Source organism: Danio aesculapii, chromosome 7 (assembly GCF_903798145.1).
Source record: "Danio aesculapii chromosome 7, fDanAes4.1, whole genome shotgun sequence".
Taxonomy (NCBI): Eukaryota; Metazoa; Chordata; class Actinopteri; order Cypriniformes; family Danionidae; genus Danio; species Danio aesculapii.
In genome coordinates, this window is record NC_079441.1 from 57,852,565 (window position 1) to 57,879,418 (window position 26,854).

Below are 26,854 nucleotides of genomic sequence, written 5' to 3' on the forward strand. Positions count from 1 at the left end.
TAATGCTAGCAGTGAGTTATGAGGTAAATTATCCATGATTATAATAAAATAAACTAACAAAAATAGACAATTAAATCTCTGTATTTTACAGAGTGGGAGGATAAAGATCAGGACAAAAGTAAGTGTGGAATGAAGAAGATGGATAGGTAAGGCATCTAGGAATAAAATATGACTTGTCTCTGAACAAAGGAAAAGGATGCTATATATAGCCTGAGAAACAGAGGCTAAATTTGGAACAGCAAACTAGCATGATTCTCTATTTTTATTTCTGCTTATATAAGGATACAGTAAAACCACAAGAGTTGTATGCTAGTATGTAGTTCCAAATTCAGCAGTAGATTAATAAGAAATAATGACAAAGTGTTATTATAGGGAGAAATAGAAAATAATCGTATACTTATATCATAAGACAAAGATGTAAATGTAACAGATAACGAATACAAGTCTGAAATTGAATAACAAAAAATATATTACACTGGTATAGTATTATTATTATTAATATTATTATTATTATTATTGTTGTTGTTGTTGTTGCTGAGCTTTTTATCCTCAACTATTTGTTAAAATTTGTGTAAAATATGTAATTAATTCAGTCGAAACTATAATTGGCCCAACTAATTGAAGCAGATCATTCAAATTCCAGAGCTGTCAGATATCAGTCACATTCTATATTAGAGCTGCACAATATATTGCTTCATGATCAATATTGTGCTTTGTGCATCTCCAATAGTCACATGGCAGTATTTGCAATGCTGAATTAGGATACCAGTTTACCAGAGATTTTAACCATTATAGAGTGAAAGTTTATCATCTGAACCAGTGACTGTATACTGAACATTTCAACAGTCTAAAACATTCAGACACAAGAATGTGTAGCTTTAATAAAGTAAATGTTTATTGAATTTGTTATACAATTAAGAATATATAGTGTTATTTTACATTTGATTATTCAATTTCTGTACTTGAATACTGTTAGACTTCCCAGAAACAACCTAAAGCACTGTTTATTTCACTTTTAACTTTGTTCTCCTGTGTTTATCTAGGCATGCCAATTGTTTATTTTATTTTATGCACAAATAACTCCACTACAAAATCATGCCAGTCAATCTAAATGAATGAATTATTTCCAGATAATGCCAGATGTTACTATGTGTGCCACTATTGCTATTTGTCCTTATTACAGTTGTGTCTTTCCTCTGCTTTCATAGCTTTTCTATATCTTCGCTGTTTTTCTAATAAATGTACTTAAAATGACCCATTCTAATTTTTTAAATAGTAAATTTGCCAAAAACACACCACCAAAAGATGCTAAAATACAAGCACGACAGTTCTCGTCCTATAATCTCAAAATAGTAAAAATAAAAGTTGGCTGTCTAAATTGAAACTCGAACATAGCCCTCTGACCTTATTCAGATAATGAATTAAAACAGTGAAAACTTAATTGCAGAAAGCTTTCATTACTTAAATTACACATTTAATTCGCTTGAGTTGTTAGTTTGTTGTATAAATGAGATCTTGCTCACTTTGCTATGGAGAATACAACTACACAAAGTAATTACAAGGTCTTCAAGGTGAACAGATTTTCTATTTTCTAAACAATCCAAAGAAACACTTGGCGGCCTGTTTGAATGAAATACTGCCACCTGTTGTACATGTACATACATTGCAATTTGTCCAAGAAAACAACAGGGACCGCAGACAAGCAACAGCTTGCCAGATTTCATCAAGCCAAAAAATAGAACAATAAACCCATCCTGTCTGCCGCACCTGCCCAATATTGATTTATCATGTCTCTCTATCTTTATCTGTCATCTCCTGCTCTATCTCTCTCTCTCTCTTGTTCTTTCCCTTTCTCTCTTCACCTTCTCTCGGTTGCTGCCAGCACCACTAATATCATTTCAAAGAATGATGCATACAAATTTGACTCCTACAGGGGCAAGTAACTTATCAAAGCTGACAGCATGTGGTTTATCAACAGATGGGAATTGGTAACGGTTCTCAAACACACACACACCTTATAATCACTAGGTGGTAAGTCTATCTCTTTAAATCTATATTCCTTCTGTCACCATCTCTAAGGTCACAGAAGACATAAAAGTGTGTGTGTGTGTGTGTGTGTGTGTGTGTGTGTGCATGCTTAAGAAAAAAAACATGCTTAAAGGTGCCATATATTTAAAATGGATATAAGTAGGTGTTGCTGAATAATAGGAGTTCAGTGCATGGAACTGGCCATAGCTTGAGCCTTAAACATCATCGTTTTCTTATTTTAATGTAAATCTTGCAAGCGTAAAACCCAAAACGAAGTGAAAAATAAATCAGAACACACTACAGATTGTTACGTTGTACATGTGACTATTAGTTAGAGCTCCTTCAACATTTGCATGTATTTTTACTCAAATTCTATTCCAGCACAAGCAACCAAGTCATCAGAAGTTCAACAGCCAAAACACATCTTATCTTAGTTTAGTTTATCTCTAAGCTTATATTAAATTTGCTGTTTTTGTGGGACTGGTATTTTTTGAAAACAGGAGATGCAGAGAGAGAGCAATAAAAGCAAGCCACAATGTGGTCTTTGTTGGTTGTTTTTTATGCATTGCTAAGTGTTGAGAGATATATGGATTGTACATTTATTTGTCACCACCTCAAAGAGAAAAAGGTGTCTTTTATTGTATCTTTTAGCAAATGTCTCATGTATATTTTGAAATTTGCATGCCTTGCATGTTTGCAACAAGACAGCAAACTCATGTAGACTGCTTGAAGTCAGAACTATTAGCCCTCCCGAATTTTTAGCCCTCCTGAATTATAAGCCCTGTGTATATTTTTCTCCCAATTTCTGAAGAGAAAGAAGATTTTGTCAACATTTTTGTATACATAATCCTTTTAATAACTAATTTCACTTTTTTTAATTGCTTACTGCTATTCAAATCAAATAAAACTTTTCCCAGAAGAAAAAAAAATATTATAGGAAATACTGTGAAAAAGTCCTTGCTTTGTTTAACATAAATTATAGGAAAAAAAAACAAACAAACAAACAGAGTGAGAACTCTGCTTTTGTAGTTTGGACTGAATGGCTCCACAGCTTTTATAATGCTATTTTAGTTTTATTGAATATTATTGATTGATATAAATCTTTTTTTTTTTTATAAACATTAATGGCATTAAATAAAACAAATCTATTTGGTTCGTAACACAATCTGTCTCTTAGCATTATTAGAATGTTATCAGTTTTAAAAAAGGTTATAAACAAGGTTATGAACAACAAACGTAATATTATGATGCAACAAACAAAGGTACTGGCCAGCGTTGTCATGGGAAATGCACTTAAATGTTGAAAGGATACTAATCAACATGCTTTCTTCTACTGACATTTCAAGCAACACAGGTCTAAAGAATGCATACAGATTCAGGTAATCACACTTGCCCTTTGATCTCTTCAAAAATACTCTGCTGTAGGAAGTACAGGGCAGAAACTCAGCACTACTACATTACACCAGATATGAGCTCTAAAGTGATGTTTCCGAATTAGTAAGAAAGGTTGGGGCTCATCTTTTATGCTGTCAAACTGAGATTTAAATGGCACCTGTGATTCGAAATTAACTTTTGGGAACTGTTGGGACAGAACTGTGTGTGTGTTGTCCACAGTAATATTGGAGTGACATCAACACAACAATAAAAAAGTCTCTGTTTATTTTTCTGATGCTAAAATAGGATCCAAATTACAGCAATTTTGCAGTTTTTCCCACCCACTGAATTGATTGACAGGAGCGTATTAACACGTCTCCATATTAATGCGTAAAAATATGTCTACAAAAAAGGATTTGCAAAAAAAAAAAAATAAATGTTATCAGCTGCAGTTTTAAAAGTTTTAAACATTTTTGTAAACAGTGCATGTTTGTGATTATGAAAAGACAGTTAAATCCCTATGTAATTTATTACCACTGAAATCACCACAGTTGCACAGTATCTGTACAACTATTAACAAAAAAATGCATCAATCAAACAACACGAGTCCCGGTTTGTGGATGTTAAATCTGGTTTATGTTGTACGGTAGCATAATGAATATCCAAATAGCAGTGTATACATATGCATCCTGTCACATTTGCCGTGAATAGACAAGCAAATACAGTGCAAAGCTAAACGCATGTAACCTTAAAATTACTTGCTATTTTTGACTCATAAACTCTATCCCTGCTTCATCTGTGTTTGTCTCTGCACTCTCAGACAAAAGGTAAACAGTGGTACAAATAATGTTCCTTGTGAAACAGTTTTGTACCTTTGTAAAAAAAATGTTCCTTATATGGTAGAGAAAAAAACTAATATGATACTGATCTGTACCTTTTATGGTGCAATTAAAATGAAGGTACACAATTGTTCTCATAAAAAAGGCACAAAAGTGTTAAACAACTCCTCCTTTATTGCAATATCTATAAAAATAAATATTACTGGAAAGGCAAAGTGATTTTATGAATAATTTTTACATATTAAAACATGAATCATAATATAAAAGCATATGTTAAAAGAAACTCAGAAACATTAATTGTTAAGTTCTCTAATACAAAACATCTATTAAACAAAACTATAGGCATTGTAAACTAAAAATTTAAGGCAGTTTAAATAAATGTTTAGTTAGCATTTTTGACACTGTTAAGGTACAAAGTGTCTTGTCACTGTGGTGGTACCTTCATGGATCAGATTTGTACCCTTGATGAAGGCACAATATTGTATCTGCAGGTTTTAAAAATCAAAGGTACAGTTTGGCTTCCCATGGTATAATATATGTCTTTAAAGGTGCAAACTGCAATGGTACAAATTTGTTTCGTTGTCTTAAGGTACAATTCTGTTCCATAAAAAGGTACTGCCCCAGTGACAAGGGTTTTTACCTTCTTTGATACAACATTGTACCATTTTTTTCTGAGAGTGTGTCACTGTGCTGTTTATTTGACGTGACACAGTACATTTTTACATTTAATACATTGGCAATTTTTGGAGCTTTGTTGGTGCCACCTTTTTCAATATATATTATACCGTTTATGCTTTTTGGTTGAGCACCCAGTTAAAGTGATGTGTGTCTTTTTATTAATTTTTTCGACGTGACAGGGGAAGCTGTCATGCATGTGGGAACAGTGGGCATTGAGAACCAGTTTATTTGCATTTAAAGGAACAGGCTACAAAAACAGGTAAAACATTTTCTGACCAGAAAATTTACATTTTCAGCAGGGTATAATAAATGATCTGATGGGCATTTTGAGCTGAAACTTTACAGACACATTCTGGAGACGCCAAAGACTTATCTTACATGTTGTAAAAGGGGTAAAATAGGAGCCCTTTTCCACAGCAGTAGTATAACACAAATTTATCTTTTAAGACTTCTGAAGTTGTTTCTTATTTATTTACACGGCTATTTCATTGAACTGTAGTATATATGCAATATCACAGTCGTATCTGTGTAATATTACATGCTTGAGACTATCAGCAGCACTTAGTGCCATATCACACATATACGAGTGTGATATTGCTCATAATTTATAATTTTATTTTCATTTTTTTATTTAGTTCTAAGTTTAAAAACAAAAACAAACAAAAAGAACGTCATTTTTTCCCCTCAATTTCTGTTTAACGGAGAGATTTTTTTTCCAACACATTTCTAAACATAATAGTTTTAATGACTTATTTCTAATAACTGATTTATCTTATCTTTGCCATAATGACAGTAAATAATATTTTACTAGATATTTTTTCAAGACACTTCTACACAGCTTAAAGTGACATTTAGAGGCTTAACTGGGTTAATTAGGTTAGCTAGGTTATTGTATAACGATGGTTTGTTCTTTTATTGTTTTTTTTATATAGAAAAAATTCTTTTATTCTAACCGAAATAAAACAAATTAGACTTTCTCCAGAAGAAAAAATATTATCAGACATACTGTGAAAAATGTTCTTGCTCTTTTAAACATCACTTGGGAAATATTTAAAAAAGAAAATCCAAAGGGGGGGCTAATGATTCTGACTTAAACTATATCTATATATATATATATATATATATATATATATATATATATATATATATATATATATATATATATATATATATATATATATATATATATATTTATACATATGTGTGTGTGTGTGTGTGTGTGTGTGTGTGTGTGTGTGTGTGTGTGTGTGTGTGTGTGTGTGTGTTTAATGTTGCATTAGAGTTAAATTATCACAAAAAGTCACAAAATCATCTTTAGATAACAACGTAAAAAGAAAGATCAAAGAGAGATGATGTGAAATTTGTGTGCAACACACATTTCCATAATGACACATCACTGTTAGTTCACAACCAATAACTCAATCGCTTCAATCTCTATTTATCAGCCTCTGCGAAATGCATTCATAAATAAAACTCAATTTCCTCAATGACAGCAACTTTTGACAGAGCAGTACTGAGAGCTAGCGTATGTAAATCATTCAGTACACACATACAGCACAGGAGTCGAGAGAAACGAACATGCCTTACGGGTATATGTGTCTGTGACCCAGCATAATGAAGTGCGAGAAGGTATTACAACCTTGTGTTGATTGACTCACACTGTCAAGAGGAAAGCTCAGGAAATAGCATGTTAAGTATGTTGCAAAGAAAAATCTATATGTGCAAGCTTGTGTCAGGCTGTAGATGTGTCAGTCATGAAAGCATGTGTCAGTAATGTACCTGTTTGGCTAAGTTGACCGAGTCTAAGGTCAGTCTGTCTCTGAGGTGAGAGTCGAGATGGGCAGCGGGAGCAATCTCTACCACTTTCTGATGTCTTCTCTGAATGGAGCAATCCCTCTCATACAGATGAATCACATTCCCATATTTATCACCTGTGAGTCAAAGTGAGAGGAATAAATATTGAGAGAAGACACAGAGATGATATATAAAGTATGATATAAAGGATCGTACAGTTTTATTTATAAGTTTAGGAACCACTTGTAAAAACAAATGCATTTTGCACTGTACTAAGTTAAGATATTTAACATAAAATATATTTATATATATAGTCAGACAAATAGCTGAATTTAAAATGATAACCTTTTTTGGCATATTTGAACTCTTTATAGCAGTGACCAGTGTTGGGGAAAGTTACTTTTAAAAGCAATGCATTACAATATACAGTTGCTGCCCAAAATAGTAACCAGTTACGTCACTTAAAGTTAATACAGATTAGTAAAAGTTCTGTTCATTGAGACAATCCCCTTTCTCCTTTCTTTGATCCATTGACAATATTAAGAAATCATCCATCGTAGAAATGTAAGGCTCTGCTATCTTGGTTTCTGGCTGCTCTTGCACTCTCTCATTGAGTGTGGGATTCAACGTGATTTAGATTATTTATATTCAGCAATTATTTTATAAGCTTATTAATTAAACTAAAAAATGTAAAATGCATTACATTTTTATTTAAAAAAAATAACTTAATTATTATTACTTCATTTTTAAAAGTAATGCTTTACCCATAAAAAAGTTATATTATTACATAACTCACGTTACTTGTAATGCATTACCCCAACACTGTCAGTGACTCCATGATTTTCAAATCTTTTCATACTGAGGGGAATTTAAACAGATTTAGTAAATAAAAGCTTAAATGCTCACTGATGCTTCAGAAGAAAACATGATGCATTTGAATAAGACTTACAAATTGTACTCAAATTGTTCTCTGGGAAACATACAAGTGCCTTCTGTTGCCACTAAAGGGCAGTACTAAATGGGGAACTAATGACATTTCAACAAATAAGAATATGCATCATCATCCAAGAATTTTCACAATATTTGGACAAAGGTATGCTAGCTATGAAGACAAACAAACAAATAAAAAAAATAAAATAAAATAAATGCTCAGAACCAAAAGTTCCCAAACCTTTGCAGGGGGTTATTTTAATTATTTTTGTTATATGTAAACATCTTTTAAGTTAAATATATTTATACATGCATCTCAGATATAAATACGTCATACTCTTACTTGCATCTCTCTTAGTTTTTTTTCATAAAACATTCACATTTTTTACAGTTTCTGCAATTTCTTAACAATTCACTACACAACACTACATCACACTGTACATATCTGCATACAGTGAATACCATATTTTTACCCATACCAAATTTATGTATGGGTAATGAGTACCATATTTTTAAGATGAAGATTATATTTGTAATGTATCTCAAGCGAACATAAGGCTGGATTGTGTCGATTAGCTATTATGGTTTGAACAGATGTTGTCATTAATCACAAATAAAAACAGGAATTTTTATTAAGGTGTTTCTTGATTACTTTTCTGTAACTATTATGCTTTCTCATGAAAAAGAAAAATGGCTTTGCTGGGTAATCATTTGTGTTAGCTCTTTCCCAAGTTTTCAGTGAGATTTTAATAGTTTTTACAATGTCCTCTTAGCTTTCAATGACATTTTAATAAAAAAAAAAAAAAAAAGATTTAGCGATGACTTGATATTATAATTGATGACCAAATTGATTCAAGTAATCATTAAAACATCCTCAAGTGAATACCAGGATTATTATAGTTAAAAAAAACCTAAAAGTAAAATATTGTGTTGCTTGAAATTAAATAAATGTTAACTGGAAATAAATTAGGCAGTGCAGTGGGTAGCACGATCGCCTCGCAGCAAAAAGGTCGCTGGTTTGAGCCTCAGCTGGATCAGTTGGCGTTTCTGTGTGGAGTTTGCATGTTCTCCCTGCGTTCACGTGGGTTTCCTCCGGGTGCTCCGGTTTCCCCCACAGTCCAAAGACATGTGGTACAGGTGAATTGGGTAAGCTAAATTGTCCATAGTGTGAGTGTGAATGAGTGTGTATGGATGGTTCCCAGAGAATAAAATAAAATAAAAATTACTTTATAATGAAAAAAACACAAATTTATTCTATTTAAAAAAATAGCCCAGTGATATCAAATTGACACTAGTGCATATGTTGTATTTTGTTCTTAACCTCGGGTTAATTTAAGCTAATTTATTTACATCTCTCTTTACATTTTTTTTCTACATACTTTTGTTATTACATTCACAATGGAAGACAAGGCAAGTCATAAAACCAGTTTTTCAGAGAGAGAGAGAGAGAGAGAGAGAGAGAGAGAGCATGTGGCTGGTGTTCCCTGGACACACACAGAGCCATTCTCTGTTAACAAGCCCAATTCAATTCCAGCTGTATGTTATCGACTATAAGCTCTGTTCCAGACGAGCAAATCACATCTAATGAGCCAAAATACTCAACTATAATGGCTGCAATACACCAGAGAGAGGCTAATAGATCATAGTAAGCATGGTAAACAAATATGTGCACACGGCATAGGGATCTGCAGACAAATTTGTATATGATGCCTCTCTGTTTCTTTTGTCAATGCAAACATATACAAACAATAAATATATACATTACCTAGATTAATATACTCACCTAGAATTTGTACTTCAATGTGTCGTGGTTTCTCAATGAACTTCTCAACAAACAGAGCACCATTACCAAATGCTGTCAGAGCCTCTGAATAGGCTCTCTGGTAGTTTTCCTCTAGTTCCTACAAAATGTATCATAATGGTAAAAAAAAAAGCATAAATAAACACAAACAATGATCAACCTACTCATCACTATATTAATGACTTTGCATTAATACAGTATATACACATAATGAAGTCAGAATTATTAGCCCCTTTAAGCTTTTTTTTTTTTTTCGATAGTATACAGAACAAACCATCGTTGTAAAATAACTTGCCTAAATACTCTAACCTCCCTAGCTAAACAAAATAACCTAGTTAAGCCTTTAAACGTAACTTTAAGCTGTATGGAAGCGTTTTGAAAAATATCTAGTAAAATATTATTTAATGTCATCATGGTAAAGATAAAAAAAAAATCAGTTATTAGAAATTAGTTTTTAAAAGTATAATGTTTAGAAATGTGTTCTAAAAATCCTCTCTCCGTTAAACAGAAATTGGGGAAAAAATTACCAGGGGGGCTAATAATTCAGGGGGCTAATAATTCTGACTTCAATTGTATATATATGCAAACCTCAAATCAAAAAATATATATAAAAATTGTGGGACAGTATGGAAAATACAAATAAAAATGTAGTGATTTCTAAATTTACTTTGACTTGTATTTCATTGCAGACAATACATCAAACATTATTTAATTTTTCCTCATGATTTATTTTATTTAAAAAAAAAAAACACGTATTGTAATTTTGCTTCTTGTAACAAATGTCAAAAAAGTTGTAACAGTAAAGCATTTACCACTTTGTAATGTTGCAATTCCTTTTTGCAGAATTTAAAAGATGTTTTAAAGGCACTTTTATATATAGACACACTAGGTAGTGTAGGACAAAATGAAAGACCTACAATAACAGCAATGTAACGCATTTAACAATTTTTCCAATGCTTGTCAATGTGTCTCACAGAGACTGGCAAGAAGAAGCAATAAATACTAAACATTTTTCACCAGTGGCATTAAAAGCTGGCAACATGAAAATGCAGCAAATGAACTACAGTATGTAGAGCTAGCAATGTCACTGTGATGTAGTGTGAAGTAACTGTCACATGAGCATGTTTGTATGTCAAACGGGGGACATTGAACATCTATAGTACTTTAATGCAATTAAAGGAGTGACAAAACAAGCATTACAAAACAAGCAAAACAAAAAATATTGCAGTGAGATATGATGGATTTCTGAGTCCCTGGTTGTTTATTTCTATACATTTTCTGACATGAAGCTATACAGACCTCATAATTTCTGACGACCCTCATTCCACGGCCTCCTCCTCCATATGCAGCTTTAAAGATGATGGGAAAGTCATATGTTTTGGCAAATTCTTGAGCCTCTTGAAGGCATGAGATAGGAGCATCTGTTCCAGGAACAACTGGAACACCTTGACACAGACAGAGGGCAGAAAGATACACATTTACTTAGCCATAGTATGTCAGAAGGACATTGCATAGACGTCTGTTTTTATACATACACACTGTATATGCACTGTCTACCATGTTTTGACCCCTGCTTGTTTCATTGTTTATGTTTGGTTTGCTCCCTGCCTTAACCATTGGCCTGTTTATATTGACCACTTGCTGGATTACCTACATGCTTCTGTCTGTCCCTGTTTGAACCTTGTCTGCCTGAAGTTTCTACATAAAGCTGCATTTGGATTCTCACCTCTGATGCCACCCAACTCATTAAAAGATCTACAAAAAAAGTAAAAAAATATTCAAAAAAATATTTTGCAATACTTTTCAAATAAGAATAGTTAACTCAACAGGTTTGTTAAACTAGCAACATACTAGTTTAAGTGGCTTCTTTGGAACTATTAAAAAGTTTTATTTAATTTTATTTACTTTATTTACCTAAGACATTTAATTGCAACATTGGTGCTACATATAAATATTGTGTCTGCCCTAATTTTGCACTTTAGTTCTTATTTTACCTCTATTGGTATTGTGTCACTGTACAACTGTTTGTATTTCGTTAATTATTTCCCTTTTGTATTTATGCATATATGCAGTCATGTGAGAAAATTGCAGAATATGCAGGATGCAGAGAACATTAGTGGTCCTTCCTTAAAAACTTATAATGTATGACTTGTATTGGCATTTTAAATAGTTTGAAGTGTTATATTGTCTGAATTGCTTTTGTACACTATGGACTATGTATTTTTGTATAAAAGCCAAGCTACCAGCACTTTTTGTATTCTTTTATTAACTTAATTCTATATTGTTTTCTAAAGAAATACAGTTTCAAACTAATAAAATGGCAATAAAAGTCACTTTGTTAATTTGCAAAGTTTTTTTCAACATCAAATGGGGACAGACCAGAGATCAAAGTTCTATAATGTAATTCTATAAATCCTATAAATATAATGTATTCAACTGTACAATAAACAGATATACCCTTGTGTCACAAAATACGGAAACTGTTAATTAACTTATTTCATGTATTTATTTATTTATTTTTTTACAGTGAACAGTACAGTGTTATTATATTTGCCAGTCACTTATCCGTTCTATTTTAAGTAATACATGTTTAACATTATAATCTTGTTGATAATAGTTAATGAAGGGTAAGCAGGTACTTGTCTGTGAAGAAAAAGCACTGAAACTATAATCTTGAAGGTATTTTGTTCATTACTAAGGTTGTTTCAGTTTTTCAGACACTTCAGAAAAACAATAAAATGTTTATCTGCTTTGTGTGGTGTTGAACATGAAAAGTGGGACGCAATCTCTGTTCATCTGTTCTCTTCATAAATAAATGCATAATTGATTCAATAGCCTTGATTCAATAACTCTTCCTGTAAGCACATCATTTATAATCAAAATATGAATGCAAAGTATTATTATTCATATTATTATTATTATCAAATGTTTGTTATTATATTTAAATAACAATGATAAATAGGGGTAACACATTTGCGCAGTGGGTAGCGCTGTCACATCACAGCAAGAAGATCGCTGGTTCAAGCCCGGGCTGGGTCAGTTGGCAGTTCTTTGTGGGATTCTGTGTTGGTGTGGGTTTCCTCTGGGTGCTGTGGTTTCCCCCACAATCCAAAGACATGCGGTATAGGTGAATTGAATAAGCTAAATTGGCTGTAGTGTATGTGTGTGTGAATGCAAGATTGTATGGGTGTTTCCCACTGCTGGGTTGCGGCTGGAAGGAAACCCTCTGCGTAATAACATGCTGGATAAGTTGGCTGCTTATTCCACTGTGACAAACCCTGATTAATAAGATAAATTAATTTGGAAAAAAAAGTGTATGAGCAAATAAACACCATACAGTGACATGTATAGGTTGTTGGTCTTGTTATAAGAAAGCCTTGTGGTTGCAGGAATCTAAATAATAAGGGTATTTAGGACTTTATATATTGAGACCATATTGGAAAGGATTTCCAATGCATGCAGTACACAGACTGAAGCTTGATGATCATTAGACTTTCCAGCAGGAAAATCACCACAAAGAACACACCCAAATCCACTCAATTTATTAAAGATTACTTTTAAATGGCCTGTTTATAAATATATACAGCTGAAGTCAAAATTATTAGCCCCTATTTGATTTATTTATTTATTTATTTATATTTCCAAAATAATGTTTAACGGAACAAGGACATTTTCACAGTATGTCTGATAATATTTTTTCATCTAGAGAAAGTCTTATTTGGTTTATTTCAGCTAGAATAAAAGAAGTTTACATTTTTAAAAACTATTTTAGGGTCAACATTATTAGCCCCTTTTATTAGCTATATTTTTTTCGATAGTCTACAGAACAAACCATTGGCTTACAATAACTTTCCTAACTACCCTGACCTGCCTAGTTAACCTAATTAACCTAGTTAAACCTTTAACTGTCACTTTAAGCTGTATAGAAGTGTCTTGAAAAATATTAAGTAAACTTTTATTTACTATAATCATGGCAAAGATAAAATAAATTAGTTATTAAAAATGAGTTTTTAAAACTATTATGTTTAGAAATGTGCTAAAAAATCTTCTCTTCGTTAAACAAAAATTAACTGGAGGGCTTATAATTCTGACTTCAACTGTATATATATATATATATATATATATATATATATATATATATATATATATATATATATATATATATATATATATATATATATATATATATAGCTATGTAAAGTTTTTCAAGTGAGGAATGCTCAACAAAGATATGACATTTGCTTGACCATGTCCTGATAGCATGTGACATGCACTGTGACATCTAATAGAAGGTATCTTTTCCACAATAAAAGGAGTTTTTGTCCTGAAGTTTCTTTTTTTTTTCTTATTTGGAACAACAGCATAAATTACTATGACAATGATAAAGTGTGTTTCAGATTATGTGGTTTATTCATTGTTCAATGTTTCCAATGTGAGCTTGATTACCAATTTGGATTACATTTTTAGCCATACTGCAAGCGCCTGGACATAGGTCTACTGAAGTTACCTCAGATCTGGAAATTAATATAACAGCAAAATAAAAATGAAATTGGCTTTTGTTCTAGCTGAAATAAAACAAATAAGACTTTCTCCAGAAAATTTCATGACTAAATTTTTCCAGCCTGGTTGCGATCAAAAGCTCTGCTGAATAACGTACAGTGATTGAACAGTCGCAGACGTCGGGTTAAGTTTGGTTTTGTTTCATTTTCGTTTTGCTTCTATTTGATCTATTAGAGTTCCTTTTATTTGTTTTTGGATATTGTTGATTTTGTGCTTTTTGCAAGTGCTGACTGTTAGTCATCGTAACACCACACTCACTTTTTTGTTTTGTTTAGTATTTGGTTTGGTTTAGTATTTCATCTTGTTTGTATTGTCATTCTTGTAATTGATTCTCAGTTGGGATATGAGTTTAATGTATTTCAAGTTGTGTTGTCAAATTGTATGAGTCTGACTTGTCATTTAACTGTGAGCAACAAAAATCCTTACATTTGATTTAGTGTTAATTTTTGAGTACAGATTTTGTTTCCATATTTACATTCCTTTCGTGTTTTCAGGAGTCTGGACCTCACAGGTGGAAGGGCCCTTCAGTAGTGACTGGTGTGGGGCACTTGTTTGAGTGACGTGATGCTGAGTGTGTAAAATACACGGTGGTGTGTCTATAGAGTGCTGTGACTTTATTCTTTGGTGTTCATTTGCCCTGCTGAGAGCCAAGCTCCTGGGTTAGTGTGGATTATTATTATTATTATTATTATTATTTGAACCTGTGTCCTTGTTTAGAGATATTTCTTATTAAGCTGTGGGGTAGTGTAGTCGCTACAAATCTTTAGAAAATCATGCCATGCTTCTGTATGTGCTCTCCACCCTCCCGCTTGCCACATATGCTAATGAATGACTGCTGGTACACAGGATGAGTCCTCCTGGTGTGGCAGTGTTTCTCACAGCTACAATACACATCTTTGCCATTTGCTTACAGTAACTATGTGCTTTTCACCATATCCAATTTATCTGCACAGTTTATGGCTTCAACGTTGTAGTGATGAACCAAGTAGAGACGTTGATGTATTTAAAAGTACAATGTTTTTACTATTGTTTTGTCATGCCTTGAGGAGAATTTTCTTCAACTTTAGTTTCATATTTAGCTGGAAGTTGGTATTTCACTCATAGCTGACAATGCTTTGCTCAGGGTATAAAGAGGGAAGGTGACTGCTGATCTGTCTTTGTTACACAGTAGTGCATATGTTACAGCTAACTTTTTTATACAGCATATTAGTTTGTTTCATTCTACTGTATCTATACTTAAACATATAACTCAATAAACAATAATAAACTTAAGAAATTATGTGTATATATATATATATATATATATATATATATAAGGAGGGGGGGGGGGGGGGGGTTTAATGACTACATGGTTGTTATATAGCTATGTAATGTCACATAAAAACCCAAACCTGCACACTTTCACCTTTCATGAGATTAACTATTCCATCTGGAAATTACAGTTCCGTATTGTTACAATAGTAGCCTGCAAAATAAATTACATTTTTGATAAAAATTCGTTGATTTCAGGATCACCATTCAAAATGTATGCATAGCAGTGAATGAAGTATCTGCATATACATATTATGTACATGCATATAGCTATACTATAGGCGTAGTACATGTTCAATCCGCTTAAGGCCACTTGCCTTTGACAGCAAAAGCTGCTATTTCACGAGAACCAATCAGAAGACACAAATTCAATCATATGTTTTCAATGTAGCAGCGCGCTGATACGTTGCTTTTATAAGAAGACTGTTTTATTCAGCTTTCGATTTCAATTTTAAAAGATGGAGTTTGATGAACTGGATAAGCCTGTCCAACTGCCAGTGAATGGCAAATGAAAACGTCCCTTAGCTCAAAACTTTGTGCATTATAGGGAAAAGAAAACACACTGTACAGTCAGAAGCTTAGCATGCATTCATAACGTGTTTTTGCACAGTGACGCTACTTTGAATGAGTCCGATTTACTATACATTAAATGGCAACTCGGTTTCACGAAAGACAGAGTTAAGATGCCATTCTTTTATCCCACTACTTACTTGACAGATTTTTGTATTTTAGGCGGTTTGTGTAATGCATTTTATGTTTTGTAAAATAATTTGTATATGCATCTTTAGTGATTTTTTAACTAATTACACTATCTTGTCCCAATGGTGGATTTAGATGTTTTTGCAAAAAAAAGCAGAAGTGGATTTAGCTGGTTTTGATGCAAAAAGAAAATCTAAGAATTGTCTAAAGTGACATTTTTGAAAAAAAAAAGTTATTTCCTTTACTAGCTAATAACCTTATCTTTGTCATTGCATATAAAATGAAAATTCTGAACCTAATCAGAGAAGCCTAATAGAAAATGCACATTTTTATATACTCTATATATATATTCATTCATTTTCTTTTCGGCTTAGTCCCTGTGTTAATCTGGGGTCGCCATAGGGCTAACTTATCCAGCATATGTTTTACGCAGCGAATGCCCTTCCAGCTGCAACCCATCACTAGGAAACACCATACACTCTCAGTCATTCACACACATACACTACGGACAATTTAGCCCACACAATTCACCTATAGTGCATGTCTTTGGACTGTGGGGGAAACCGGAACGAGGAAATCCACGCCAAAACACGGAGAACATGTATATATATATACTGTATATATGCGTGTGTGTGTGTGTGTTTATTTCCTGACCCCAAGAAGAAAGAGATTTTGGAAAAAAAGTGTTTGTGAGGTACCTGCTTTTATGGCCAGAGCACGGGCTTCCACTTTATCCCCCATCTTGCGCACAACCTCTGGGGAAGGACCAATGAATCTCACCCCAGCTTCAGCACAGGCTTGGGCAAAGTCTGCACGCTCTGATAAAAAGCCATAACCGGGGTGGATGGCATCCACATTATTTTCCTGAGAGGGAAAGAAGCACAGGCAGAAATATCCAGAGAGGACAAGAAAGACAGAGAGAAATGAGAGCAGAATAAAAAAAATATTAACCAGGGATCTGTATGTGGCACAGCAGTCAGCCCTAATTATTCAGATGCTGGAAAATACTAATTTCATTAAAATCCCAATCAGAGAGAATTTGAAAGGCCTCTCTCTCTGTTGGCTGACTGCGTGCAACATGGTAATTGCACTGGAGAAAGACTAATTATTCTGAGGCCGTCTGCTGAGGTTAGAGACGATGATGTTGGCTGCTTGTTCGGTTTTAATATGGTGTGGTGTTGTGTATGTGTGCGGCTTTGTGTTTATGCATTATTAGAGTATTGTTGTGGTGGCTAAGCTGCTGGTTTGAGAGATGAGCTGCCTGTGGCATAATGAGAGAGTTCACCAAAGGATCTGAATCTGGCTGGCATCTCTGACACTGTTCCAAAAAACAGGAATGGATCTATGTGAGCACCATATAGCAAAGTGCTGATGTGAATACTAAACACTCGAAGAGATGTGTTTATTGCACAATGCAGACAGGCTGTCATTCTGAGAGTGACAGAGGAGGTGAACCACAGATTGATGGATAGATATTTAACTGTCTAACCTTAGCCACTTTAATTATGTCAGGGATATGGAGATAGGCTGCAACGGGGGACAGGCCTCTGCCAATGAGGTATGCCTCATCTGCCTTTTGTCTGTGCATCTGTCCCGTGTCCTGCTCTGAATATACAGCCACTGTCCGGATCCCGAGCTCTGTGCATGCTCGAAACACACGGATGGCTATTTCACCTGAAAAAAAAAGTAACAATTGTAAAACAAATGAAAAATTATTTAAAATAACATGATTTTTTTTTTTTTTTTGTAGATTTCCAAACTATGGACTCTGTCCTCCTCACACCACTTTTTGTAAACTGAAGCTGGATTCACATCATAATTGCTTTAATCTAAATGCAAACATTTCATAATAGTATTTTTTTAGATATAATTCTTCTTTGTTTTGTTTGGTTTCAGATTTAGTTACACCTCAAAAATGGATCAGTAGGCTACCAGCCATTTTTGATTGATCATTAGAGATGGGTGGGGTGAGCAGCAGCTCATTACCATTTAAAGAGGTGTGAAGCTAAATGGCTCAATGTAGACTGGTGTTTTTTTTATTGTGTAAAAAATAATAATAAATCCCTGTTTCATAATAAGAAATAATATGCCAAAGATCAAGATGCAGAGTAAATAAAAACAATTAAATAAATATATTTTTTAATTATGCTGAAACTTAATTTAATATGCAGCTCTCGTGAGCATGTGTGTGTTTAGTCTTTGAGCACTAATCCAGGGATCAGTCTCTTACTTTTCACATCTTTTCAATATTTGCTAAATATTTAATCTTAGGATTACAAACCTTACCTCTGTTTGCTACCATGACCTTTTTGATTGGTCGATACTCCAGGGTTTGGGAAGACAGGTGGGCTGAACGACAAAACAAACCAGCTCTTCTGATGAGCAGGATTCCCATCTTCCCTCTGGACCATCCTAAATGCAGTAGCATCCTGAAGAAAGAAAAACAGAAAAGACATAGATAAAAAAAACTAAAAAAAAAACTGGTCAAGTATGTCACAGTCATGTGTGTCAATATTAGATTTTACGGTAACACTTTACAATAAGGTTCATTAGTTAATGCATTTACTAACATGAACTAATCATGAACAACACTTGTACAGCATTTATTAATCATAATTGAACATTTACTAATGCATTATTAACATCCAAATCCGTGCTTGTTAACATTAGTTAATGTATCGTGAGTTAACATGAACTAACAATGAACAACTGTATTTTCATTAACTAACGTTAACTAACATAAACAAATAAGGTAGTAAATGTTTTTTTTTTTTTTTTGATTGTTTGTTCATTTTAGTAAATACATTAATTAACATTAACTAATGAACCTTTTTGTAAAGTGTGACCGATTTTACCATTAGATTTATAAATGTAAATCTCCAATATCTTTTATTTTGAAATTACTGTAGTGGGGGACTGCTGTCCTCTTGTGGTTAAAAATATTTTAACCTTTCTCTATGTTTATTACTCCTTTATATTTAACTGCACTTGGAAAAAAAATAACACAATCACAATTGGGGTAGTTTACATGGGCAAATGTTTGCAAAATATTTATTTATTTATTTATTATGATTATTATGATTATTATTATTATTATTATTATTATTATTATTGTTATTATTACCATTTACCTCTATTTACAATCTAGGTATGGTATATGCCATACAGTATTTGTTTGTGTGTCTGTGATTGACTGGGTATCAGCATGTTTATATTAAAAGTAAATATATTTTACATTTACATGTTAAAAATAAAATAAAGCCTGTAAACAGCTACATGATAAATTATATATATATATATATATATATATATATATATATATATATATATATATATATATATATATATATATATATATATATATATATATATATATATATATATATATATATATATATATATATATATATAAACATCACTTTTTTGAACAATGTTCAAATAAGAATCCCAATTTGTATTTGCAAAATGTGTTTAAGTTGTGTATTTATATTATAGTATGAATCAAACTATAAATTACGCCCAGGTATGCTATAACACATCTTACTGTTTTGCTCTATTTCTGTCTTTGTCTCACCTACACTGTCTCAAGATGGCTTGCAAAATACTGAAACCCAATAATCCACCTACTTGTGAATTCAGTAAACAGACCAGCCTTTTAATAGCATTGCAATTCTTTGTTTATATCCAAATATGAATTAGAAATTTATGGAAATATTATATCATGTGTTTAATTCCTTGTAGAAATGTTTAAATCTTGGTACTAACGATTTAAAAAAGCTGTAGGCCAAAGTTTTACACTTATTTGAGATGTTCATATATATAAATTCATCTAGCATCATGCTATGGAATAATGCATACTATTAGGTCATATAATGGGATAATAATTCTGTTCATATAATGATACATAAAAGTATTATTTGTCAGATTTTTTAATAAAACTAAATGCTAAGCAGGTTTGACATTTCTCAGATAAACATCCTTCACTCTTGTAAAAATAAATAAATAAAATTCATACACTTCACAGTAAATATACAATACATTTTGGTGCATTTGAACACAACAGTTTTATTAAAGCTTCATATTTATTGAAATATTAAAATAAGAGTTTGGTCACCTAAAATCTTTAGAAATAGACAGATTTAAATCTAACTGAGATGTTGCAAAAGATCCGCTAAATTTAATATGTGCATGCTTTTATAAATAATTTGATAATATACTTGTATTTATTATATTTGTAAATATATATCCTTTCCTGTCATTCAGACTTGAAACACATTCCAAAAGCAGATGGTACAGGAGCAACTTAGGGCTAGTAATCAGGTAAATTGGTTAAATAATGATGTGATTTGAAACAGGTGATGTCAACAGGTGATTAAAATTATAATTTGGTTCAAAGATGGGCAGAGGATCGCCAGTTTTCCAACAAATACATGAGAAATTTTTGAAATGTTTAAAAATAATGTTCCTCAAAGAAACATAGGACAACATTTGCATATTTCATCAGCACTCCATCAAGAATTGTGATTTATCTAGCACCACAAGGGCTCAAGACTACTTTGGCAAACCTTTGTCAAGTACCACAATACGTACATCCACAAATGTCAGTTAAAAGTGTACTGTGCCAAAAGGAAGCCCTATGTTAACAGTGTCCAGAAGCACCATCAACTTCTCTGGACTTCGAGGCATCTCACAGTAAAAATGAATCAGTATTTCAGGTGCTTTTTCCCCACGTGCATTTTTTGTTCTTTTTTTTTGCCAAAAACCCAAGCTTTGTACAAGGAATTATTGAACTACTAACAATGTTTTGGCGAGTTTCTCAATTCCCATTTATTTAGATTTGTTTCTCAGAAAATCTATCTTTACGCAGTAAGGAAATGCTATATTAATACATTTCATAGCTTCAGTTCTTGATTTCGCAGTCCAGCCAGCTAATATATATATATATATATATATATATATATATATATATATATATATATATATATATATATATATATATATATATATATATATTTTTTTTTTTTTTTTTTTTTTTTTTTTTTAACTAGTTAATTAGGCAAAAATAAATTTTGCATAATGTTTATTTTTCAATATTTATGTTGACATTTTTGCAGTATTATTGAAAAAGAAAAACTGAAATAGCACATGGTTCTAAGTATTCAGACTCTTTGCTCAGTATTTAGAAGCACCCGAGCCATTAGTCACATTCACTCACATTTGAGTCTTTAATTGTCATATTTAAACAGCAGCTTAATGTCTACTGTTATCAAAGATGGTCCAAAACTGAAAGTTGTATCATATTTACAATTTTCAATTGAGGGTTGATTTAATCTATCTATCTAAATCAAGTGACAAGAGCTTTTATACCTCAGTACTGAGCTGAGTATTGAGTCATACACAGGCCCCTTTATATTATAATAAATCCTGTAGGCACCCAATACTGCCTGGGGGGAGCAACTCCTTGACTATCTTTAGGGTAAAGGTCACAGAGCAAATAGAGCAGGATTTGAATCAGTCAGTGGGTTTGTAGCTATAAACAGAGAAAAACTTTGAACTGAAGAAAAAATAGGCAATTATGTGCCCCTTCATCAAGACTCCTGTGTCAACATGAACTTCGATCATGTTGGAAAATTCAGTGTGTACAACCTCACATTTTACACATAAGTGCAGTAAAATCAATGTATGTTTTGCCTGCTTAAGCTGAGCTCTCATTTTCACGTTTAGAAAGGAAAAAAAAACTATTTGTTCATATTAAAGCACACACACACACACACACACATACACTCACACTCACAATATAACTTTTTAAGAAGGCCGTAACACATACAATATGAACCTTCTGAAGGCTTTGTAGGGGAAATTACAAAGAAAATATAATGATGAGCCTATTGGTGCCTTCCAAAATTGCTCAGTTAGCGTTAAATTACTCTGAACACTGCCCTAAAAGGCCAAGCTGGGTAAAATAAACATGCTCAGCCACCTCCGTACACAATCTAAATAGAGTCATACATCAGCTGAGCTTTTTTGGGGACCTTTTGTTGCTCTCTACTGCTCTCTTTTCTCTCTATTGCTTCTCCTTCCACCTGACTAACACTTCCTGCTCAGTTTGGCCATTAGAGCTCTAGTGGACAGAGATGCTCTGTGTATTTTTACATTCTGAGCAGTGCAGATGTTCCACCATTAGATCAAATGACACCTGCTCAAATAATTTAGAAAAAAAAAAAAAAAACTTGATGAGTTTGCAATGTAACAATGTCAAGCTCAGAAGTCCATAAATAATAAGAAAAAAATAATAATACATTTGCAATAAACTAATAAATGTGTTAGGTAAAAGAGTAATATATTCTTAAGCAATCTTAAGCTTTCATAAACTAAAAATACATAGTTTTACATTACTTTCCCTAAGAGGTAACTAAGTAACACATTTAGTAACTTTTAAAAATAAGGTAACTTAGGATTGTAATATATTACAGTTTTACCCAACACACAATAAAAAAGTATTGATAACACGTAATGTTAATGAATAATAACAAATTAATGAATAAATGAATGAATGAATAAATAAATAAATAAATAAATAAATAAATAAATAAATAAATAAATAAATAGATGAATGAATGAATGATGATGAAGATACTACTACTACTACTACTACTAATAATAATAATAACAACAACAACAACAACAACAATAATAATATCAAAATACATAGTAATACAATATCATAAACACACTATGAGTCTATGGTAACTATCTATATTTTGCCTATAAATGAGGCACACACTTAACATATTATATATTGAAGGTAAAAGTTAAAGGTGGGTTAAATTTAACAAGTGCTATCTCCCTCTTTCTCTTTTTAACAGACAATGCTGCATGCTTGTAGAATTTAAACCCTGTGCTGAACGTTCAGACTGTGATTGTCTTTTTCTAGATGTGTAGTACGTGAGCACTCTTATCTCCTTGTCTGGTACCTCCTTTGGGGTGTTAAAAATTGATGGTCTTTCATTTTGTTTGTTTCTCTGTGATGTTTTGTAATCATTTAAAAGTTAAACAACTCCCGAGTGAACTCTGGTCAGGGTATTTTCTTGTCTCTGGATTTGAATGATGAAGTTAATGATAAAATACAGTTGACTAGCCAAGTTTCTTGAATGGTATTCCATGTCAAGAAGATATGCAGATATGATATCACACAAGAGGCATTTTGTTTTGATCATTTAAGTAGAATGACCACATTTAACTATACAATGGCCTCCTTTTTATTGTCTACATCAAAATGTAGATCTTCTTTTGTAAATATACTGCTGATACATTTTTAAAGCTGCAAGAACAAATAAACAAGCTTATGTTGCACAGTCCTGCGCCAAACAGGGTGACCAAACACCACACACTCCATATTCAGGACAAATAGTGTTAGGATTTAAATATACAGACATGTTATTTATTCTACTATTTCCCTGTCTGAAATGATTGTGCATGTGAATACACAGTCTCTGAATCACATACAAAACAATGATATTAAAATTATCCAGTAAGCTGATGTTTCAGTCAATGTTCATTTTAATGTTGTCACCAATACACTAAATATTTAGCTTTTCACAATCACATAGGTACATTCAAAACAAAACACTAGTCCAAACTAAATCCAATTTTAAATGTCAGTAAGTAAATACTAAAAAGTAAAAACAAGTAAATGTTCAACAAGTAAATTTAGTTGTTGCATTGCTGATAATTCACTGCTGATTATGCACTGCATTTGCATACATTGTACAGTAATAAATAGATATATAATAATAGTTTGTTTATTTATTTATTCAATACTGACAATGAGCATACATTATTTGACACAGAATACATGCTTGATTAGGAAATGAATACACACAATCACTCACATCAAAATACCGACATGTAGTAATAGTAGTTGCATAACCACGTGAACTTGATCTTTGAATGCATGTACTTCAAAACAAAGATTGCAACAGTAGGTTTCTCCCTGTAATATCTAATCTATTTTCTCCTCAAAACACTACATTCTCAACAAACCACACACAGAAGTACTCACTTGTCTAACCAGGTCCAGATTCAGTCCAAAACCAGATCAAGTTTCAGATGTAAACAAATGAATGGGTCAGAAAGTTCTGCCGCAGTCCTGTGGTACAATAGAGCAGGTCCAGAGAACAGGGGAGTGTTGGCAGAGTTTGGCATGCACTCAGGCAAATACACTATCATGAACACAGTCAGAACTGCTCTTCTGTCACACTGACTGAGAGGCCTGATCCTATTAATATTTCTCTCTCTCTCTCTCTCTCTCTCTCTCTCTCTCTCTCTCTCTCTCTCTCTCTCTCTCTCTCTCTCTCTCTCTCTCTCTCTCTCTTTCTCTCTCTCTCTCCCTCTCTCTCTCTCTCTCCCCCTTTTGACCTCTCTCTCACTAGATGCATGTTTTTTATCCTCTGATGATTATGTAATACACACCCCCTTGCACATGGTCCAAGCATAGCCATGGGGTTTTCACCAGCAAAAAGCGGCAGGATTTAAAGACTAAAACAGGGAGGGAGGGATGGATGGATCGGGAGGAGGGGGGGGGGGGGGGGGGGATAAAGACAAAGAGACAATGACATGTAAACAAACACAATGATAATAATAATAATAATAATAATAATAATAATAATATGTACAGATACACCCACTAGATATGTACATTTCCTAAGGAAATATTTGTGGGGTTTACCATGGCAGATCAATGGGGTACAAAGCAGTTTGCTAAGGTATTGGTAGTTGGTTGCTAGGGTTCTTTGAGTGGTTACCATGTGGTTGCTAGGTGGTTGCTAGGATGCTAGGTTGCTAAGTTGTTGCTAAATGGTTACTAGGGTGTTCTGAGTGCTAAGTTGTTGCTAGGACGATGCTAGGGTGTGTTCTGAGCGGTTGTCAGGCAGTTGCTTAGGCATTTGTAAGTGGTTGCTATGGTGGTCTAAATGGTTGCTAGGTGGTTGCTAAGATGTTGCTATGCAGTTGCAAGGGTGTTCTGAGTGGGTGTTAGGCGGTTGTCAAGGGGTTGCTAGGTTGGTGCTAGGGTGTTTTGAGTCTTTACTAAGGTGTTGCTAGGTGATTGCTAGAGTGTTTTGAGTGGTTTCTAGGTGGTAGCTAAGGCGTTTGCTAGGGCGTCCTGAGTAGTTGCTAGGGTAGTTTGCGTAGTTACTAGGCAAGCCTATACATGATTGATCAAATTTCAATAATTTAAAAATATGTATCTAGGCCTATTATAATGGCAATTCATGGAATAATTTATGGACGCACGATTCACATTTCTGGACTTCTCAGTAACATCGTCATTGTTTGGTACACTTTGAGCGAAGGTATGACACTAATGATGGTAGCCAGAAGAGAAACCAATGCTAAATTTACTGTCCTGCCCATACACTCTGCTACAAAGAAGGTACTATACATACATAAATACATATAAATATACATGTTCTTTTTTTTTTTTAAATATAAAAAAAATTCAAGGATTTAACATTATCATGACTGTTAAACGCGACATAACAGTCTTGTGAAAGGCTCCATTCAGGATGGTTTGGGGTCTTAGGGTTAGGGTACTTGAAAGCTTCATTATCATATTGACGTGTATTGGTTGCCTTAGTCAAACTACCCCACCTTCTTGTCTATATGACACTGCTTGTAATGTTGTTGATGTGTGACCTTTATAATGTGTGTCAATTGTATCAATGTATTTCAACGGGCCATATGATCAGCCTCTTAAGTCAAAGAGCCCAATTTAGGATGTCCTAGCACACCAGGGGTACAACTTATACCCCCTTTCGGGATATGTTCTCACTCTGATTTGTCAAAGTGCGAGCTTTGTGCTCACTTAAGCTGCAACCCTTTTCAGGGAATTCCATATTTCTATGAAATTAACACTTGGAGCTCTGATTTGTCAAAGTTCAACTCAGTGTTAAGTCAATACAAATTTTGATTTGGGGTTAGGGTTTAGGTTTAGATACCACTTACATGGCTTGCAGGGTAAGTGGTCATTCAAGGTGCAACCCTTTTCAAATGTTGTGAATCCCAATTTTTTTCGAAATTCAAACTTGGTGCTATGAAACATCAAATTTCGACTGTTAAGACTATGAATGTTAAGACTATGGGATTTTTGAATCAGGGTTAGGTTTAGGGTTAGGGTTTCGGGTTAAATACAACTTATACCCCTTGAAGGGTGTGATGTCACTCAGGCTGCAAGCCTTTTCAGATGTTGTGAATCCCATATTTCTACAAAATTCCTAACCCAATAGGATAAGGTTAGTGTAAAGGGGGTCACACACCAGATGTGCCACTCTGTGCCATAACCCCCTTTACACTAATCCTAACCTAATCCTATTCCAGATATCCCTTAGACTTAACATTGAGCTGAAATTTGATGAATCGGAGTGGCAAGTTTGAATTTTGAAAAAATATGGGATTCAGAACATCTGAAATGGATTGCAACCTGGGTGAGATCATACCTCGCAAGGGTTAGTGTTTAAATCACATCCCCTTGCAGGGAATGCTCTCACTCAGGATGCAACTCTTTTCAGATGTTGTGAATCTCACATTTCTATGAAATTTACACTTGCCACTCTGAATCATTAAAGTTCCGCTTAATGTTAAGTTTTGGGTATTTTTGGGAAAGGGTTTAGGGTTAGATACAAATTATAGCCCCTTGTGGGATATGTACTCTCTCAAGCTGTAAGCCTTTTCAGTTGTTGTGAAGCCCATATTTCTACACTTGGCACTTTGGGTTAGGCTGAGGTTAGGGTTAGGTTTTAGAGTGAGATACAACTTATATTCCCTTATGGGGTATGGTCTC

The 26,854-nt window shown here is 33.3% G+C and overlaps 1 protein-coding gene across 1 annotated transcript in view; it reads right to left on the reverse strand.

Moving 5' to 3' along the window:
• The window catches only part of pcxb (pyruvate carboxylase b), a 340,834-nt gene extending 316,558 nt beyond the window's left edge, over positions 1-24,276 (reverse strand). The window contains exons 1-7 of the mRNA XM_056462259.1: positions 24,077-24,276; positions 18,301-18,443; positions 17,504-17,688; positions 16,713-16,878; positions 10,744-10,889; positions 9,427-9,544; positions 6,699-6,850 (exon numbers count right to left, since the gene is read on the reverse strand). Of these exons, the coding sequence (XP_056318234.1) occupies positions 6,699-6,850; positions 9,427-9,544; positions 10,744-10,889; positions 16,713-16,878; positions 17,504-17,688; positions 18,301-18,442 (909 nt within the window). The 5' untranslated portion in view covers position 18,443; positions 24,077-24,276. The remainder of the gene's footprint in view (positions 1-6,698; positions 6,851-9,426; positions 9,545-10,743; positions 10,890-16,712; positions 16,879-17,503; positions 17,689-18,300; positions 18,444-24,076) is intronic.
• Positions 24,277-26,854: the final 2,578 nt, after the last annotated feature.